Source organism: Capsella rubella, unplaced genomic scaffold (assembly GCF_000375325.1).
Source record: "Capsella rubella cultivar Monte Gargano unplaced genomic scaffold, Caprub1_0 scaffold_8, whole genome shotgun sequence".
NCBI classification, from domain to species: domain Eukaryota; kingdom Viridiplantae; phylum Streptophyta; class Magnoliopsida; order Brassicales; family Brassicaceae; genus Capsella; species Capsella rubella.
This window is the reverse complement of record NW_006238916.1, coordinates 2958880-2979000: the sequence shown is the minus strand read 5'-3', so window position 1 is coordinate 2979000 and position 20121 is coordinate 2958880. Positions and strand designations below refer to the sequence as shown.

Sequence of the window (20121 nt, the reverse complement as noted above, 5' to 3'; positions counted from 1 at the left end):
AAAAAATTTGGCGGGAAAATTTTGAAAAAATATTTTTTTTGCGGGAAAATTTTTGCGGAAATTTTTTGGCGGGAAAATTTTCTCAGAAAAATTTGTGGCGGGAAATTTTTTTCTCGGAAACTTTTTTGGCGGGAAAATTTTGGCGGGAAAGTTTTTGGCGGGAAATTTTTGGGAGGGAAATTTTTGGAAGGAATATTCCTTCCTTTGTGAAAGAATATTCTTTCAAATAGGGGTAAAATAGCCATTAAAAATTAAGAGAGGGCAAAAATGAAAATGGTAAAAAAAGAGGGTATTTTTAAAAGAGGGTATCATAAAAAGGTTATTGGTATCAATTTCTCAATTTATTTTGAAATTATTTACTATTTACTAAGTATAAAAATTTAAAACGTTATTCCGTGATGAATTTGTTTTAGTTTCTAAAATTTTAGTGATAAGTTAGATTTTTAAAAAGTTAGCTTTATCTTAGAAATTAAATATTGAAATATTTTTCATAAATTATGTGAATTAATTTTAATTTTTTGCTTTTATCTAATTCTAAGTCATAATATATATGTCATTTAATACATATAGTTATGCTAATTTCTTTAAAATTTTAAAAGTAAAAAAAATGTTTTCTATCTTAATTTTTATATACATGTTTCTTTACTTTGCATTTCGAGTTAATGAATGTATTACAAATTTACTAATTTATATTTTTCCCCGGAAAAACCTGTGTAGCAATCCGGCCGAGAGTTATCGATAAACTCAATCCTCAAAAAGATAATGGAACAAGTTGGTAATTAATTCAATTTTCAATTATTTTTGTATAATGTTAACAAGTTTAATATTATTTCAGTTGGAGGTTTAGAAAAGGAAATAGAATCACAAAGCCTGCATTCACAACTCAAGTATCCTTCAAAATTTTCAACATTCCATTGGATGTGAATAGGGTGCGTTCAAGTCTTTTTTAGGAAAGAAACATTATATATTGGTTTCATTAAAATTATTTTTTGAATTCTTTAATATATATTATTGTTTCTATTTTCGTATCAAGATTTTAATTGCTTACCGTAACAAACGAATCTCGTACGTAAATAACTTTTATGTCAACCGTCTTTTTGGTATAACGACAACTTATAAGAATAGAAGCAAAAATGGATAGAAGCTAAGGGAAGAAGATGCCAACCGGTTTAAACATCAATTTGGAAAGGTGTCATAAAGTATTTGGAGTTTGAAGGAAAATAAAAGCTCTATTAAGAAATAACTCAAAGAATTGGAAGGGGAAAAAATGAAAAAGTACTATGTATGAAAGTATATAAAGGTATCTTTTTTTATTGATTCCACTATAAGTATTGTGTATCATATGAAAAAGTATTTTGTATTATATGAAATATAAACAATTTTGTCTTTCACACATTGATAAAAACACAAACATAATCCTGTGTATTTGTTATTTGTTAACTCGAGTTACAAGAATCAATCGCTAAATTATTTTTCTCTTATCACTAAATAAAGAGTGATCAATAATACTTTAGTACATACATTTTTTTGTATCGTTTGAGTAATATACTTTCGTTTTCAAACATTCAAATTGCAACATATGCAAAAAAACAAATTATTATACATATGTTTAATGTAATAATATAAATTTGAAAACAAATAAGATCATATAAAGATATTGGAGAAATATTTGATTTATTAGGGAGAGATTTTAGGAAATTTTTTTAAATGTAATTAAATATAGATTTCTAGTTTTGCAATTTCATTATGATTTAATTACATAATCTACCTTTAAGTTTTATTATTTACTCAACTGGCAAGGGGTTAATTATGCAAATATTATAAAACAAAAGGGTATAACCCAAAAGATACTTCAAAAATGTTAATATAGATATATATATTGTAATTTTCTTACACTAGCAAACCTTTGTAATTGATTTTAATTTGTTGTTATAAAACCTAAAATCCAATTCTAGCTACAGTTTATGCTCTGGATTACAAAAGGATTAGAGATGAATAACTTTATAAGTTAGAAATTGACTTAGGTAATTGTTAACACGCGAGTAGAGAGTATTTGGTTGCGATCTAACATTTAGGCTTAGAGAAGGTTTTGAGTTACTTGGTATATTTCGTGGGTTTGTAATCGGAGACAGCGTGGTTCACCGGAGTTGTTGCTCAGTCCTCAGGACGTCCATAGCCTCCTTGGCTTTAGATTTGAGGGAGTCATGTGATTCCAACAAGTGATGTACTTCATCGTGGTCCATTTCGAGGATCATTCCAGTGATCTTTGCAGCTGAATGAGGCTCCAGTTGCTCAACACGGTGGTACAGATTCTCACGAAGCATCTGTACAAAACATTTTGTTATAAAATGAACATTAAAAAGAGACAAAATAGTAAAAGGTAGGCTTGTGCATTTCGGGACGAGTAAGCAAAATACTTCTTGTATTAGGGATAACAATATTCCATTGTAAGTTAAGTAGGATCTTAAATGGTATATATAAGATATGGGCATCTCCACTCATAGCCATTTGGTTTTAAGTTGGAATCCCACAATCTAATATGGTATCAAAGTCCGGTCCGCACAAACTCAACCCAATCCACATTCAGTCCGGCCCAATAGTTGGTTCACCAATTCAATGCCCGAACATACCGAGATTTATGGCAAAAAGAGTCATCATCTCGAGGGGGCGTATTAAGAATAACAATATATCACATTGCAAGTTGAGTAGGATCTTAAATGATATATATAAGATATGGGTCTCTTCACTCATTGTCAATTGCTTTTAAATTGGAAGCCCACAATCTAATATCTTGTCCTCGTCCCGAAGTTTTACGTACTTTTTTGGAAGCGAAAAATTGCAATAATCCTTTTGAGACCAGTAGTCGTATTCGAATGGATAAGGATTTACGAAAACGTAAAGACTTTAAAACCGAACACTAGTTTTGAGAAAACATAAAGACTAACCAAAAGTATGTTTTAACCATTACACAAACAGTTTGCTTACCGTTCTCTGATGTTCAGGGCTCGCATATGTAAGTGCTATGGCTAGATCCACATAAACTTGTTTTGTAATATTCATTTCTCTATTAATCGCCTCAATCTGAACCCGCAATATTAAAACACTTAGGAAAGAAATAGACATTAACCATTCGTTTCAACTTTTAAGTAATGTTTTGCATTTTCTACGTGAATGCATCTGTGTATCGATAAACTTACAGCTTTAGAAGCTTCTTCAGGTTTCGAAAACGTAACAAAACCTGATCCTTTACTCACTCCACTTGAGTCTCTCATAACCTATCCACAAACAATAACGTATTAATAATCCAAAGTTACAAAATCTTAAATCCAAAATGACTTACTATTTTCTATGTAAAATATATACAAACCTTGCATAGTAGTATAGTTCCATAAGGTGAAAAAAAATCCTTGAGGATTTCATCATTTATGGTTATATCCAGCTTCTTGACACACAAGTTGTTCGAACCGTGAGATCTTTCGGCGATACTCTTCAAACGTCTCTTGATTACTAATGCCATATCATACTTCTCTTTCGATTTCGCAACATACCACTTCTTGTAGTAACCAAATTTCTTCCCATTCAAAGCCTTGACAGATCTAGCTGCATCTTTTGGATTCACAAAATTAACATAGCCGAACCTTTTCGACTTTCCTTGGTCATTTATCTTGATCACACAACTCGTCGTCGGTCCAAACTTTTGAAAAATTGTGTTCAATTCTGTTTCAGTCATACATTTGGGGATCTTTTTGACAACAACATTGACAAATATTTCTTTAACGCTTTGACAATCTCTTTGACTAAAAGGTCGAACGGATACCTTCGTATCGTTATGAACCATTCCATTCATATGTTCTATGGCCTTGTGAGCTGATTCTTCAGTGTTGTATTGAACAAAGCCAAAACCTTTAGATTGACCAGAGGCATCAGAAGCTACTTTGCTTCTAACAATGAGTCCATACCCGGAAAATATATTATGAAGTGCTTTGTGATCGATAGATTTATCAAGATTCTGAGATACATTTTGAATCGTATCAAATAGGATTTGATTATATCAATCAAAAGAAAACAAGAGCAAATGTTTAGTACCTTGATAAATATATTACCAACTCCGTTAAGACTTAGATATTGGCCGTAGTACATAACTCTAATGGACCTTCCCTTAAAAGTAACAAAGTTTAGCTTCAATAGAGCTTTTTCAGCTGTCACCGTCCGGACCATGAAACAAAAACATAGCTTTAGGATGTTTTTTTTAAGCAAAATCAGAAACGAATAAAAGAGTGTAATGTTTGGTTACCATCATTGTTATTAGCAAAGAAAACGTAACCATAGCCACAAGAAACATAGGTCGAAGGATCCCTGCAGATATGAGTACGGACCACATAAGCCGTCTCGGAAAACAAATCGTAGAGATCTTCATCACTCATGTTCTCTTCAAGATTCTCAACGTATAGTGAAGTTAACCACAAATCTTTCCACCTTTCGAACATATAATCCCAACCAAAATACTCCATCATTTTTTCTTGGTGTTTTATGGAACTCCTAAGTCTGATTAGTGCTTTATCCTCGTTGGGTTATATATTAAAATCCTAAGTCAACACGGGTCGTTATCGGCGAAGTTGATGACCTTCTCAACCAACGCACGTAGGAGTGTAAATGACGAGGTCAATGTTTCAGCTTTCATAAATTATATATATAAGAAATATTAACCGGTTAGATCAATGGGACTTTCTTCTTGTCACGGCCGGCTTGCATAATAGTTACAAGCAAATAAAAGAGGTAATTTAGATTACTTCATAGTTCATTTGGGTCTAACCACATTGGTGGAAGACAAACATCCACGAGGGGTACGACCCTTGGGGGAGATGGTGCACCAGATTCACTGGGAGATGTAACTTTCCACTACGGGAAGAAGAAGCGCACATAGACATTACTCCGGCTAGTAGAACCTTATCGAGACATGATGCTCGGATGAGGCCAAATTGGGTACCAAAGTAGATCGAACCCTTGTGGGAGTCATGATTAACTGAGACTCAACCACTTTGAACAGGTACGAATTGGTGTCTTAAGCTCTATTTTATTTGTATTTAACCCACCGGGTAAACATTTAGAGTTAACAAAGCCTACTAAGAACCCAATATACTGAGCCCATTAAAAATTAATTGTAGTCCATTGTTGTTTGACTTGTTCCTTCTCTTCCTATGTTCTTCCTTCTCAATTTTGCAACAACATCTTAATTAGGCCTGGGCGTTTGGATATCGGATCGGGTTCGGTTCGGATTTTTCAGTTTTCGGATTTTTTGGATATTGATTCAAACATCCATTGGATATTTATAAAATTCGGTTTGGTTTCGGTTTGGATATTTCGGATTTCGGTTCGGTTTGGATATAATTGTGATAATTAAATTTTACCAAAATTTATTGGATTCGGTTTTATTCGGATATTTTTAAATCCAATTATACTCAAATAATCCATACTATCCAAGTATATATAAAAATAGAAATGAGGCAAATGACAAGTTCAAAGAACCAACTAACATAATACCATACCAATATATAAAAGTGAAGCATAAAACTGTGTCGATACATAAAAGCTTTAAATAAACTAAACTAAACCATAAATTCCTAATGAAAAAGTAGCAAAATTCAGTGATATCCTAAATCAATTAAAAATAATTTTTAATTCGATATGCGGCAAACGTATATATCCTAAAGATATTAAAGTATATATTGTATGTATCCTAAAGATATTAAAGTATATATTATAAGTTCGGTTATATATGGATATCTATTGGATATCGGTTCGGATCGGGTTTAATCCGATATCCAAAAATAATGAAAGTTAATAACTGATCGGTTATTTTTCCAATATCGGTTCGATTTTAATCCAATTTTTTCGGTTCGGTTCGGTTCGGATTTTCGGATTCGGATTTTATGCCGATGCCTATTCTTAATTAAGGCTTCATTTAAATAAATATAAAGTATCCTACCAATAGATGAAGAATCACCCATCCATAAGATCATTGGAGAAAATAATAATTTGTTCACAAATCTTACAAAGCCATTTAAAAAGAAGTGACGAGTTTTGTTATACATGATAAACCATATCATACCATATCAATAGATGATAACTGACAACCATGCATGTTTTAAAAAAATATTTTGATTTTTTTTGTTAAATGTTTGAAACTGACCCCTCCTAAAATAATTTTTGATCAAATTTATATAATATTATTTATTTTTTGGAAAAAAAACACCCAAAATATATTTAAAACTATAATATTTAATAAGTCCAATAGTCTCTTATCATAAATAAAGATAAGATAAGATACTCTCGGCGTTAGATATTTGATTTTTTTGGTTGATTGGTGAAAATCTCAAAAAATTTAGTATGAAATGTCTAAATTAAGAAGAAGAAAAAAATATAAGTGATTGTTTTTTTTTTTCTGTATAAATCATCTGCATTAAGGTAAAAATATTTTCATAATGGGGTGAGCATTCGAAGCTTTACCTTGACATACGAATGAAAAGGTTGTCTACAGTCTACGTGAAGCTCATGATAATCTTCTTACTCACTTCATTATGTTAGTGAAGACTGTGAAGTGACACCAAAACATTAGTTTTATTTCCACTAGTCCATGAAATCTTCACTTTAAAATTGAGTAGAGCAATAGTAATCATGAGATGGTAGAATAAGGTTAGAATAACATTTTCATTCAAATCTTTAAAACTAATAGTGTATATAAACAATCTCCAACCAAAACCATTTGGATGATCTTTAGGTAACTACAAAGTATGTATTGCATTAGATCCACAATATTTTGGCCAGATTTGTTATATTTTGACCAATGGTGATAATCAATGGATATAAATCTAGATTTTAGAGGGTGATCATGTTAGCAACTAATAATTAAAGGGTTTGAATGTTAACGGTGGTCAAGATGAACAAATCTGTCAACGGTTTAATTCGACTTTTAGGATGGACAACAAACCTTTGTAGGCCAACTTTATTTGTATGTAAGAGCCGTCTAGAGCTGATCTGCAACAGCTTTCTTTTGATTTCTTGGACCGCAATATTACAAAATATATCTGATAAATGGTAAATAAAAAGCGGTCTATCCGCTAATGGATTTGTCCGCGTTAACCGGTGTAAACATTTAGATCCAAAAACCTAGAGGAAGGTAGATAAAATATACAAAATGAATAAATGATAGTGGAACATTGTTATGATGACTCTCTTGAAGTGTTGATTAGAATCTATATGGCCCCATCCAAATTATCTCCAAAGTATATGTGTCTTTCTTTGTAATTGGAATAATATAAGTATCTATAGTCCATTGCCTCCACACAAATACAAGGACACACTTAACTAGAGAGATAGAGAAACAAAACTCCAAAATTTCTCATTCCCATTTTTTTTTGGTATCTATATTAAGTTAATACTATACTATATTCGTGTATGACACACGATTACAAAAAAAAAATAACAAGTAGCAGAAAAAACCAAAGAACTACAAACAAAAATAAAGAAAACAACAAACCATAGGCCACCTCCTTTAATGTTGATTTTTAAGAGAAAAAAATAATAAAAATAATGAATAGTATAAATACAGGTTATAAAAAACTAACTACATTAAGGGGCGGTAGCTAAACAATATGTTAATGGTTACTTTTTAATTTAATTAAAATTTAAATAAATAATAGATATATTATAAAAATAATCAGGTAAAAGTAATTAATAGACTTTTATTTCATTGTTAGCGTTGGAGGTGCTCTTATAAACGTAAGAGTTAACTACGGATACACGGAAACCAAAACGAGTATAAATTCTAGTCTAGGCATAATACCTTCACAAAATTTTAGATTTTTTAATACTATAGATAATCTGAATCCTAACCCGAAAAGTTGGATCGGAATTTAATCCGAACCTGAAATTTGAAAACATTAGAATGGATTTTGTAATTTTAAATTTGAAAAACCCGAATCCAAAATATTCGATCCAAATCCTATCTGAATATCCGAACGTTTAGGCCTAATTCATTGTAGACATGACAAGTATGAGACCGTACCTACCAAACCCCACGCTAACAGAAACTACTCCATTGCAGATTTGCAGTAAAACAATGACTGAAAGACATAAAACTGTGTTTATAAAATATCCAAGCAAACCTCTTAAAAAAACATCACATTATAAAAACAGTAGTAGTGACAAATATAAAACATTTTATCAAATTCCATAAGAAACTAGAACAAGAAAATAGATACATGGCACAAGCGAGCAAAAAAAAAAAAATTGATTGATTACACACGTGCGAACATCATGAAAATTACAAATTTACCCTTAAGCTCCTAAAAGCTAGCTTTCTTTAACGACGAGAAATTAACGGAGCTACCTAACGCCGACTTACCAACTTCAATATCAAACGAATCATATCGCCGGAAAAGCTCAATCACGAACAACCTCGCCACCAAAACAACAAAATCCTTACCGGCGCATTGCTTATTCCCCACCGTCGGCGTCTCCGTCTCTCTTCCGTTAGACCAAAACACATTCCCCAAAAGCTTCTCTCCTTCTTCTCCGACGAATCTCTCCGGCACAAACTCATCCGCCTTATCAAAAATCTTCGGATCTCTCGTCGCCAACGGTTGATAACCGTAGAGAACCTCACCGGCTTTTACTTTAAACGCCGCGTCGTGGCTTTCGATAACCAGATCTTTCTTCGCTTTACCGTATTGAGCCGGAACCGGTGGTTCGAACCGGAGACATTCGTAAACCACTGATTTGGTTAACTCCATCTTCTCAATCGAACCCATCGTGAGTTCTCCACCGTTGGATTTAATTACCGATCTTATCTCCTCCGCTAATCTGATATGGACTTTTTGACCCGCCCGCCCGATTCGTTTAACCATATTCGGGAATAGTATCTTCATCCCACCCCACGTGTTAAAGCACGTGGCGAAGAGAAGGTTGTGTGTAGCTTCTTCTCGTGAGATACCCAATTTATCGGCTTCAACGAGAATCTCACCAGCCGAGTCGAAGAAGAAGTCGTAGAGTCTTTGGTAATCAGATTTGACTAACGCCGGTGGTAAACTAAACGTGTGGAGGAGAGGCTCTTCTATGATTCTTGGTAAGCCAGCAGTGAGCAATGGATGAAGATTGAATAAAACCCATTTGGTAATGAGCCCCGGCGCGTCGGCTTTAAGCTTAGTATCTGCGGGATTCGTCCCGTAGAAAGCTTTGGCCAAAAAATTAAAGGCAGCTGCGTCACTGGAGCCGCCGAATTCGGCTTTTCCTTTAAGGGAAAGCTCTTTTTCTAAAGAGTCGAATAGTTCCGAGTAAGTAGCTCGAAACTCGGGGAAAATCCGGTTTCGAGCTGACTTGAGGAGGAAGAAAAGCAATGTCTTGAGCTTAGCGTGTTTCGGCTCGGACGGATCGAGGTACGAGAGGATACGGAAACCGCCGGTTAGTTCTGTTGAAGGCATGTAAGTACCGGTGAAAATGTCTTTCTTTTCGACTTTATCGACGTCGAAAAGAACCGGGAAACTTTTACCGTCGAGCAGAGCCACGACACGTGGATTCTCGGCGATAAAAGCTCCAGGTGGCATGTTGACTCTGAAGACGGTAGAGTCGTATTTACGGATACGTGATTTGAAGAACTCTTCAGGTCCTTGGTTGTAAAAGTAATCCCAACGGTCACTGATTGGTCCAACGATTGGTAAACCATAGCTTCCTGGTATGCTACGGATCGGGAGATCTTTAGATCCGGTTCGATTCTCGACGGCTAGATCTGATCCTGAAGCTTTGATCGGACGGGTGAGAACTCGAAACTTGAGTGGCTTTGAACGAACGGTCTTTGGGTAAAGAGAGATTGGGAAAGGAGTTGATGAAAGTGAAGAAGAAGAAGCCATTAGAAACAGTGGCGACTTGTTTCTTGTTTTGGTTTTCTTGAAAGATATTTTTTTGTATAAAGAAAGGTAATAAATTATGAATTGAATGATTTAGAAATAAGAGATGAGTATTTATAATGGAAATAAATAAATGTGAAATGAAAAATATGGGAAATAAAGAAATAGTGAATTAAGTGGCGTGGAGAGAAGATTCCTTTTTTTTCTGACCAAACAAAGACGATGGAGATCTATTGGAGTCTCTCTCTGACCACCGGCCGGCTCATTTAGACACGTTTTTGAATCCAGTTTTTTTTTTGAAAGTTGGTACTTTTTTAAGAGCTTGTTGTTCTGTTTTTGTATTTCTTCATTTTTGATTTATAAAAGTTGTTTTTTACTAGGTGAAAGAAAAAAGTTTGGTGAACCAAAAAAACAAAAAAGTTGTAATTACTATTCTCGATATATATATATATATATTTTTTTTGTGTAAGAGAGCTTGTTGCTCTGTTTTTGTACTTGAGAGATTTTGAGTTGCCTAAGGTTATGTTACTTTAATTTATTTTTCTTGACTCGGTTAGAGTTAAATGTCGCATAACCAAATATAATAGATGTTATGATGAAGACACCACCGCGATGAATATTACGCTGGTAAATAAAAATGATGATTTTGGTAACAAAGATCATGATGGAAAGTTGTGACAAATCGAGACTAGATTTAATGGAGTAAACGAGAAACGAAAGAAAATTATATTTGTAATTTTTGAAATAATTATAAGAGCATAAGTTTTATTATCTAGTTAAGAAAAGTCTCGTTAGAACACAATCCGACTCAAAGTCTCGCCAAACAACAATCTGATCCAATGTCTGCTACGAGATTCAACTGTTTTCAGAACAACTAAACATAAGCTAAAAGCTAGTGTATTATGTCATCTGCGTTGTTATTCACTGACTCTATCGGAACTGAATAATGATGCTATTTGGAATTTATATCTACTAAATTTTTTCAAATGGAATAAATTTGAAAAAAATTTGAAAATGGTTACTCTTAAATAAGTTGAGATTGTTTGCCAAAAAAAGAAAATATATTGAAATTTTAAAATTTGTTAATTTTAATTTGCAGGAGAACCCAAAAAAAAAAAAAGACAAAGATATACCTGTAATTATTATTTGAAGAATTCCAAAAGTTATAAATAATAATGACTAGTCATTTTCCCCATCATGTACGACACCCATATGTTTTTGGAGTTTTATTAATCTATTTTATATATTTATTTATTTTTCTTTTTGTCGTCAACTCTATTTTATATCTTGAAATTTTAAAATCAATATTTTGAACAAACAAGCACGTGTTAAATAGTAGATGTATATTATATAAGGAAATTTGGCTCAATAACCAATTTTGAGTTATTATTATATAACAAAAATTAAACGTCCCAAGGAATTGTTTTGTATCTTAGTGCATTTTGTTGTATGTTAGACGAATATGTCTCTCTTCTAAATTTCAGAAGACACTCACTATATTTGGATGAACGTGATAGCTTGGACAAAAGTTTTTATGTCTTCATCTATTTCAAACTCTTCCAGATCCAAAATCCTATTCGAAATTCGTTTCAATAGCTTTTTAAAAATGTGATATTATATTTAAACCGTCTAAATTTTTAGTATTATCAAAATTAAATATTACTCCATTTGTTTCATTTTTTAAAAGTGATGTTTAAGGTTTTTGTACACAAAGTAGGAAAACGTATATTTCACCTACTTCAATCGTATGCCTCATCAATTTCCCCTAAATTATTTATTAGCCCCCAAAATAGAGAACGGATAGTATTGTTTCAAATTTGGAGCAACATTATTCATTTTTTATATTTTTGGAACACATATTATTTTATTTACAAAGTGCTCCCTAAATTTAATATTCTTTCATTTATACATAACCAAAATTATATATATAATAAAATTTTACCATAACATAATTTATATTAACAATCATATTTATTAAATTAATTTAAAATCTAAAAATCACATATTAAATTAGAAAATACAATGACATCAAAAATGATAAAGTTTGTTAATTTTAAAAAATTTTAAATATTTTTTTTTAATAAAAATAAAATAAGTGGGTTGAATTTAAATTTTTAAATTAAAAGACAATGATAGAGCTCATAGAAGATAAAATAAATTATTTAACAGGATTGATTCGAATTAACTTCTTAGAATAAAAAATAAAAATAACTATTAGAGCAAACTTTACAGCGAAAAAAATAATGCAAACAATTGGAGATGGTCTTAAATTATACGGCAAAAAGAAGCCAAAATTGATTATCGCTTAGAGTTATTTCGAACATATGTAGTGAATCTGTTAAATAACTTTATTTATACACAAATATATGTATTGTAATAGAAAAACGTCCATCATTGTGGATCAAGGTGAGAAGTATGTGGAAATCTAAGCAGAAGCTTAACACGGTAAGTGGTTACAGCTTCTTCCTCATGATCATCAACCTCAGCAAACATGGCGATTCCACGAGCAAACGCGAAAGCTCCTGTCCCTCCTACTACCTCCATAACCTCTTCCAGTTTATGTGCCATGTCTCTGCTCCTAATGCTAACACTCCCTGTGTACTCGGGTGTCTCCAACGTCAAGTATATAACGTTAAAATCTGAGTTAGCAAAGTCTTCATGCGGGATTATGAATCCCTCGGCTTTGCCTACTATACGGGAGTTGTTTTCTGGTCCTTCCGTGAGCGTTCGTCGAAAAATCAATGCTCCTCCTCCTCCTTGTCCGCGTGGTCGGGGTATATGATGACTGGACCGACGAGAGGAATAGGAGGATGATGGGATGTGTTTTTGCTGAACATAGAGGGAGAAAGAGAAGAGTGATCCAGGCGGGTCGTAATCAGGGACGGGTGAGAATAAAGCGAGTAGAAGGACGACGAGAATAGAAGTCGCGACTGCGGTGAGGAAGATGATTCTAGTAAGCATGATCAGAGATTAAGAGGAGAGAACAGAGGAGTTTCAAACTGTTTTTCTAACAAACCTCTTTGGTTATAAAGTTAGACTAGTGATTTTGGTATAACTACTACTTACACAACATAACTAAACCACTAACTTACTTTTGTCCTCAAACTCCTATCTTTTAATCTCAGTTGAGTTGTTTAGTCCGGTTTCGACTTAAATATGTCAGTTTGGTTTTCATGTCCACTCGCTAAATACAATAAAGATTCTAAAATAAACAAATGAATTGGAAAGTTAAGGTACATTCGTAGACTAACTTAATGGTTTTGCCTTGCGCACATGACCTATGCTATTGACGAGATCTTTACGTGTACACACAGGGAACATGTTGATGTTCTTGAGAACTTTTAATCGCCAAAGAACGTATGGGAAACTCAATTGATCGCGAGAAGTGAAGCGAACAACTTCGTTGAACCAGAGGCACATGAATAGATTGGTCAATGGAGTGTGTTCTCTCACAATCACAGAGGCTTCAGATAAAGCTGTGAGAGAAGTAAAACAACCAAAGGTTACTTCCATCCTCAATGTTAGAATGTGAGAAAGTACCCTTTTTGGTACAATACAGATGAGGAAAAGAAATTTACCCTTTTTCCCGTTGAATCTTTTATCTTCGGGTAAATTGTCACGCCGGTATTGATTTATTTGCACTTCAACTTCTTCAGGTGTAGCTTTGTGTTTCTTGACAACAGCTTTTGCCTCGTCATATACGCTGCTTCGAGCTCCATGTTCTGATATTGCAAGCACCGAGTTTGTTCGCCAAAGAAGAGCATCCAATACACCAAGTGGATCCCTTCTAAACTGGGACTTTGAGTCTACCCAGATCGAGTACTTAGCATCCGGGAAAAGACGATGGGCCAACATCTGAAAATATAGATTCATATATAGATTAAAGTCTATATAGATTCATTAAAGTCCTCATGAAAATATCTTATATTTTACTCAAATGTGAGCAAAAGGGAAACTCAAATATTGTGTTTCCAACCATAGATTTAAAAAATATCAAAAGATGCAAGAGAAAAGAGCATCAAGAGCTAATTCAAATCAAGCAAATACCAGATAACGAGGCATAAAATGAAAATTGAAGACGTTTAAAGTTTGGTTTCAATGAAAACAAATTCTTAACCAAACGCCAGCCATCAGTAGGAAAACAAAAAGGCAGGATTTTGATGATATAAAAGAAAAGACAAGGACTCATGGAGTACTATGAACGCATAATCAGCAACAGTTTAAACTCAAGTGAATAATATAGCTACATGCACTACCAAGTGTTTTGTAAAAGGCAGATCCTTTAGCTAAATGAACAATACCTTTGGGATCTTCCCATTAAGCCTTTGGTCTGTAAAAGGCAGATCCTTTACGATCACAATACGCCACTTTCCAATGTGTTCATTCTCATCAATCTTATGACCCTCTGATTCTTGTGTTGCGAGAGTAACCTCATCCCAAAACGCGACATAACAAACCTGCATCCACAAACTTATTCAGAGGACTGAATGCAACAGACAAAGTATATCTCAACAAAACTAACGACTCAGTCAAAATGCTTAGTTAATATGAAAGTGAAACAGTTCAACAGCAGTGGAGATGAGAAATTCAGAGTGACCAACCTTTTGACTTGATGCCTTAGACATTCCGATAGGCTGATATAGGTTATCTCCACCACCAAACGCACATGTCGAGACTACAACTTCACATGTCTGCATAAACTTCTTATCCTTGTCCGAAATTCTAAATCCCCCATTTTCATTGAAAAATCCACAATGCACAGAAACTGTTTCCCTTACCTGATGCAAAAAAAAAAAACCAATACTCAGATCGACATTCATCAAAAGCTTCCTCGAATTACAGGAAATTCAAGTTCTTAAGCCTTGTAGAGTTACCAAGTCATGACCTGATAACTATTCTCTCTCTCAGCAAAAGTCTGGTTCCCCGTGAATAAATTAAACCGTGTCCCATTACTACGAACAGCTTTCTTTTCTCCCATCGACACATCCGAATCGGTTAGATAAACAACTCTCTTAACCGGAGAGCCTGAATCTTTATGCTCCAATATATCAAGATGTTCAAGCTCCTCCGGAGGCAGAAGCTTTAAACAACCTAGCACAATACATAGATCAAAATTCATTACAGAACACAGATAATTTATCAATACTCAAGTTTTAAGTTTTAACCAATCAATGCAAATTCAAGAAAGTCTCTTTTCCCACAATTATGCCTCTTGAGTGACAGTTAACTACCTATCATCCCGCAATCCGACATAAGCAGCTCAAGATTCAAAATCAAGACCCTAGCTTCAAAAAACCTTACACAATCCATAGACGCAACAATCAACTTACAAATAAGATCCACATTATCAAATTGCTGAAGCCAAAATATCATTCCAGAACACAAATAAAATATAACAAAACTCAATTTTTAACCAATCAATAGCACATTCAAGAAACTCTCTGTTTCCACATTAATGGCCTATTTCAGACATAAGCAGTTCAAAATTCAGATCCTTGTTCCTACAACCTACCACAATCAACTTATCATTCCACAACACAAAACAATACAATCGAACAATACCCAAGTTTCCACCAATCAAAAGCAAATTAAAGAAACTCTCTTTTTCCACATTCAAGACCTATTCAGACATAAGTAGCTCAAAATCCAGATCCTTATTTCTACACCCTACCACAACCCATAGACACTCCAAACTATCAACTTATCATTCCAAAGCACAAAACACATAAAATCAAACAATACCCAAGTTCCTACCACTCAATAGCAAATTAAAGAAACTCTCTTTTTACAAATTCATGGCCTAATCAAACATAAGCAGCTCAAAGTACAGAGCCTTGTTCCTACAACCTACCACAATCCATACACACTACTATCAACTTATCTTGCCACAACACAGAACACATGAAATCAAACAATACCCAAGTTCCCACCAAATCAATATCAAATCAAAGAAACTCTCTTTTTTGCATATTCATGGCCTATTAAGACATAAGAAGCTCAAATACCACAACCCATGCACACTTCAAATATCAACTTATCATTCCACAACACAGAACACATAAAATCAAACAATACCCAAGTTCCTACCACTCAATAGCAAATTAAAGAAACTCTCTTTTTACAAATTCATGGCCTAATCAAACATAAGCAGCTCAAAGTACAGAGCCTTGTTCCTACAACCTACCACAATCCATACACACTACTATCAACTTATCTTGCCACAACACAGAACACATGAAATCAAACAATACCCAAGTTCCCACCAATCAATACCAAATCAAAGAAACTCTCTTTTCACACATTCATAACCTATTCAAACATAAGCAGCTCAAAATCCTTGATTCCAAAACTACACATTTCAATAGAAATCATCAAGCTTACGTTGCTTAACACCACCTATAACCTTCATAGTCGGATCCAACCTATTCAAATTCCCTTCATTTTTGTTGCTTGGACTCTCTTTCCCACTCGAATCTGGAGTCTTCAGCTCACTAGATTTGATCCCAATCCTCGTTGATTCATACCCAAGCAACCCAACAGCAAGAAGAAAAACCAAAACCACCCAATACCTCACGAAAAGCCTTAGAACGTAACGAGGTAGCTCGTAGCTGGTTCGATGACTCAGTTTCTTCCGCTTTCGTCGGGTTCGAGCTCGGATCCGATTCAAATCGTTAGCCTCTTCGTCTGATACTGAGATCGAGACGCTGGTGTTGGTGCTGGTGTTGAACATTGTGGTTTTGAATTGTTTTAGGATCGATCTCTATTGAAATGGATTCGTGGAACTATAGAGGGAAGCTTTAAGGTTTTGAGCTTTGACGCAGTAGATCTTGGTTTAGAAACTAAAATTGGAATTTTCAATTTCGGTTTAGTTAGATTTCGGTTTACCAATTTATTTGGTTTTTACACTTTTACTACAAAAGGAAAATAGGAAAAGATATCTAAGAAAACCAAATATAATACTCGAGAAAATCAAATCTATTATATACAGGGAAATTATATTTGGTGTACTTAAAAAAAAAAAAAAAGGAATTTATACATGTTTTCTCTCTTGACAACTTAAACGGTTATATACAGGGAAATTATATTTGGTGTACTTAAAAAAAAAAAAAAGAATTTATACATGTTAAAATCTTGACAACTTAAACTGGACAAAGCTATCCATACGGGTAACAAATACTTTATCACATAACAAAATATGTATCCATAAAATTTTAGATTATATATCATTTATATGCTTCTTATGCATAAGTTAACGATAACAAATGAAATATCATAATAAATTAACATGTTAATATATAAGTGAGTTGATATTAGTCGTATAATAAATAATTTAACTTGATAATTATGAATTTATCAAATAATTAATAATTTATAGCGGTAACATATGAATAACTATAAATAATTTAACTATATAACTATGAGGTTATCAAATAACTTATAATGTATAGCGGTAACATATGATTTACATAGTTAATCAAATATATAACCACAAAAGTTACTACATAAGCAGAAAATCTTTAGGGGTAGGAGAGTAACTTCGTTAAGGGGAGGAGAGAGATCTAATTTTTAAGTTATCAAACACTTTTAACCAATAAATCTAAACCCTAGAACTGATAACTTGTACAACTGACAAATTATTGTTATTCGATGCCTACAAATTAAACCGTAGAACTAAATATCAGAAGAACACAGATGAAGTTTTGACTCGAGTTTAAACAAAAAATCAAAGGATAAAACCCATAAAATAACGAACTCAACAGATCTAAATATCCAAGGCAATTTTATTGTGAATCAACAAGACAAAACTTTACAGAGGTCGATAAATTAAGCCAAAGAAGGAACTTGACAAAAGAAGAAGAAGAAAGAAAAGAGAGTTGCATGTACCTGACTAGAATCGATTTGGGGATGCAGACAGAGCAGGGACGAGACGCTGATGAGGATTTGGACGAGATCCAGAAGACGGTGAGGACAAGATGGAGGGGACAGAGAAGACGGTGAGACGACACGGACAACACGGTAAGACGAGACGGAGAAGAAGACGAGATCGTTCACTCAATCGTCGAAATCGTAATACTAGGGTTCGATAGAGAAATTGAATTGGGGATTTTCTTATGTTTGACAATAGAAAAAAATAAATCGTTTTGTTTACAAATTATTTTACCCTATCAGCAAGAGCCACATGGCATAAGACACCACTCCAAAAACTTCTTACCCAACAACCGGATGGACCTTGCCATCTAACTATTTCGAATTTTCTGGCTTTTAAAATTGCCCTAAGGCCCGTCCGGATGTGGCGTTAAAAATGGCCTTATATACACATATTATTTTGAACACAGAGAAGCGCATGAAACGAAGAGCAAAATGGATATCAAAACGTAGGACATCCAGATCCAGCAGGACATGTCATGTGTTTCTCTATGTGTTCCCATGAAACACTTTAAATTTAGGAATATTTGGCATTATAGTATATTTTTAAAATAAAATTACGAATTTAGTATATTTTCTATTCACAATTTGTAAAATAGACACTTCTTACTATTTCCTTTTTTTGGTATCCCATTTTACCATTTAGAAATCTGTTTATTTAAAAATTCTGCCATTCAACAATTAACCCATTATTTATTATGTTTACCTCTTCAATTTAATAACTAATATACTAGTTTATAGAATTTTTTTCTGTAAAATTTGTTAGGTATATAAAAATCTATGTTTGATATGCATTTTATTTGATGATTTATTCGATAATATATCTTTATATGTACATATAATCTATTGTATAGATCTGTACATGAATCATATTGTACAAATATCTATACATTTTTTAATATTTGAACAGTTTATTATATGTATATATATATCCTATTGTATACAGTATATGTACGATATACATATATGTACATTTTTTTTTTCTATATGTACATAACCATCTTATTTTCATATGTTCATTGAGGGTGTATTCTCTGGAGGTATATCAAAAGTTGAAGCTTCAAATCTGGGCAGATTATTTGAAAGTGTACATTTTCCTTATGAAGCCCCTATCTACAACTTACTTTGTTTGATTCAAAAGGCGAAATTGTGAATGTTTTGTTTCTAGGGATGTGGTAGGTTGAAATTGGATTTTATCATTTTTAGGGTACAAGAGACACTTAGATACAGTGTTGATAGCAAGGTTGATTTGTATGAACTATTTGTACATAAGAATGTGTGTACATACAACTATACATATACGACGGTACATATACAACTATATAAATATGACTGTACAGATATCGACCATTGTAAAGAAAAATATATTTACATAAATTTATGTATTAAAAATGTAAGTATGGAAGAATATATTAATAATTGAATTTACTAAGCAAAATGTATGTTAAATGATAGAAAAAATTAATAGATGTTTTAAAACTATAAGTAGAAAAAAAAAGTTATAGTGATAAATACATCAATTAGTACTTTGAAGGGAAAATTAATAATAATAAAAATAAAAATAAATAAGATTCCAATAGAAAGTGAGAAAGAGAAGAGCGAGAGAGACAACATGTTTTTCCTCAAAACAAAACCAAAACCCTATCCTTTTCTGTAGTTTAACAGAGTTAAACACTACCTCACTTTTAATTCTATCTCTTACCATCTCTATTACACAAACAGTAGAAACGGATTGTTTGTCTAATTTCAAATAGTATTTGTACTACTTTCCATATTATGTTTGAGAAATGTATTAAAACACCAACTCACCCCTAAATTTATAGCTTCCGTATTACACAATTTGTCCATTATTTATGATAGACAACTTTATAGCTTCCTAAATTTGTACACTCTTATGTCGATTTCCACCATTTACAATTGGGTGTACTACTGTATAACTTTGCACATCATTATATTGCACAATTTTTGAAGAAAATTTAGTAATTGTTTTCCGCTATTAGAGTTTGAAGTTTTATGTATTGAATCTAGAAATATGGACAAATTAATGTATATAATCATAAAACTAGTCTTAGTCACCCCAAAGCAATTTGATGTGGTCTACGTCTAAGCTTAAATAATAATGCGTACCCACAAGTGCATGGCTTAGAAAGTATAATGTTATAAGGTAAAGGGTCAAATTCAACAAGAATGATCTCAGTACATACTAGATATGTGGAACCCTATGATCTAAGCTAATAAAAAGCCAAAAAATCTTTTTTTTTGTGGGGGGGGGGGGGGGGGGGGGGGGGGGGTT

The 20121-nt window shown here is 33.1% G+C and overlaps 4 protein-coding genes across 4 annotated transcripts; all 4 read right to left on the bottom strand.

Annotated features, from left to right (window-relative positions):
- Nucleotides 1-2138: 2138 nt before the first annotated feature.
- On the bottom strand, nucleotides 2139-4511 carry LOC17875039 (polyadenylate-binding protein 8). Its single transcript, XM_023782271.1, has 6 exons — nucleotides 4295-4511; nucleotides 4087-4199; nucleotides 3368-4009; nucleotides 3198-3275; nucleotides 2986-3081; nucleotides 2139-2324 (listed from the first exon to the last, which is right to left on the bottom strand). Exons 1-6 carry the CDS (start codon nucleotides 4509-4511, stop codon nucleotides 2139-2141), a joined length of 1332 nt encoding a protein of 443 aa, XP_023638039.1.
- Nucleotides 4512-8166: 3655 nt separating this feature from the next.
- On the bottom strand, nucleotides 8167-9989 carry LOC17875394 (allene oxide synthase, chloroplastic). Its single transcript, XM_023776841.1, has one exon. The coding sequence runs from the start codon at nucleotides 9903-9905 to the stop codon at nucleotides 8346-8348; it is 1560 nt and encodes a 519-aa protein (XP_023632609.1). The 5' UTR covers nucleotides 9906-9989; the 3' UTR covers nucleotides 8167-8345.
- Nucleotides 9990-12215: 2226 nt separating this feature from the next.
- On the bottom strand, nucleotides 12216-12952 carry LOC17876437 (dirigent protein 2). The gene has a single exon (XM_006281656.2). The coding sequence runs from the start codon at nucleotides 12861-12863 to the stop codon at nucleotides 12294-12296; it is 570 nt and encodes a 189-aa protein (XP_006281718.1). The 5' UTR covers nucleotides 12864-12952; the 3' UTR covers nucleotides 12216-12293.
- Nucleotides 12953-13089: 137 nt separating this feature from the next.
- Nucleotides 13090-16683, bottom strand: LOC17876598. The gene is made up of 6 exons (XM_006280363.2): nucleotides 16284-16683; nucleotides 14788-14993; nucleotides 14504-14680; nucleotides 14204-14359; nucleotides 13481-13757; nucleotides 13090-13378 (listed from the first exon to the last, which is right to left on the bottom strand). Exons 1-6 carry the CDS (start codon nucleotides 16630-16632, stop codon nucleotides 13149-13151), a joined length of 1395 nt encoding a protein of 464 aa, XP_006280425.1. The 5' UTR covers nucleotides 16633-16683; the 3' UTR covers nucleotides 13090-13148.
- Nucleotides 16684-20121: the final 3438 nt, after the last annotated feature.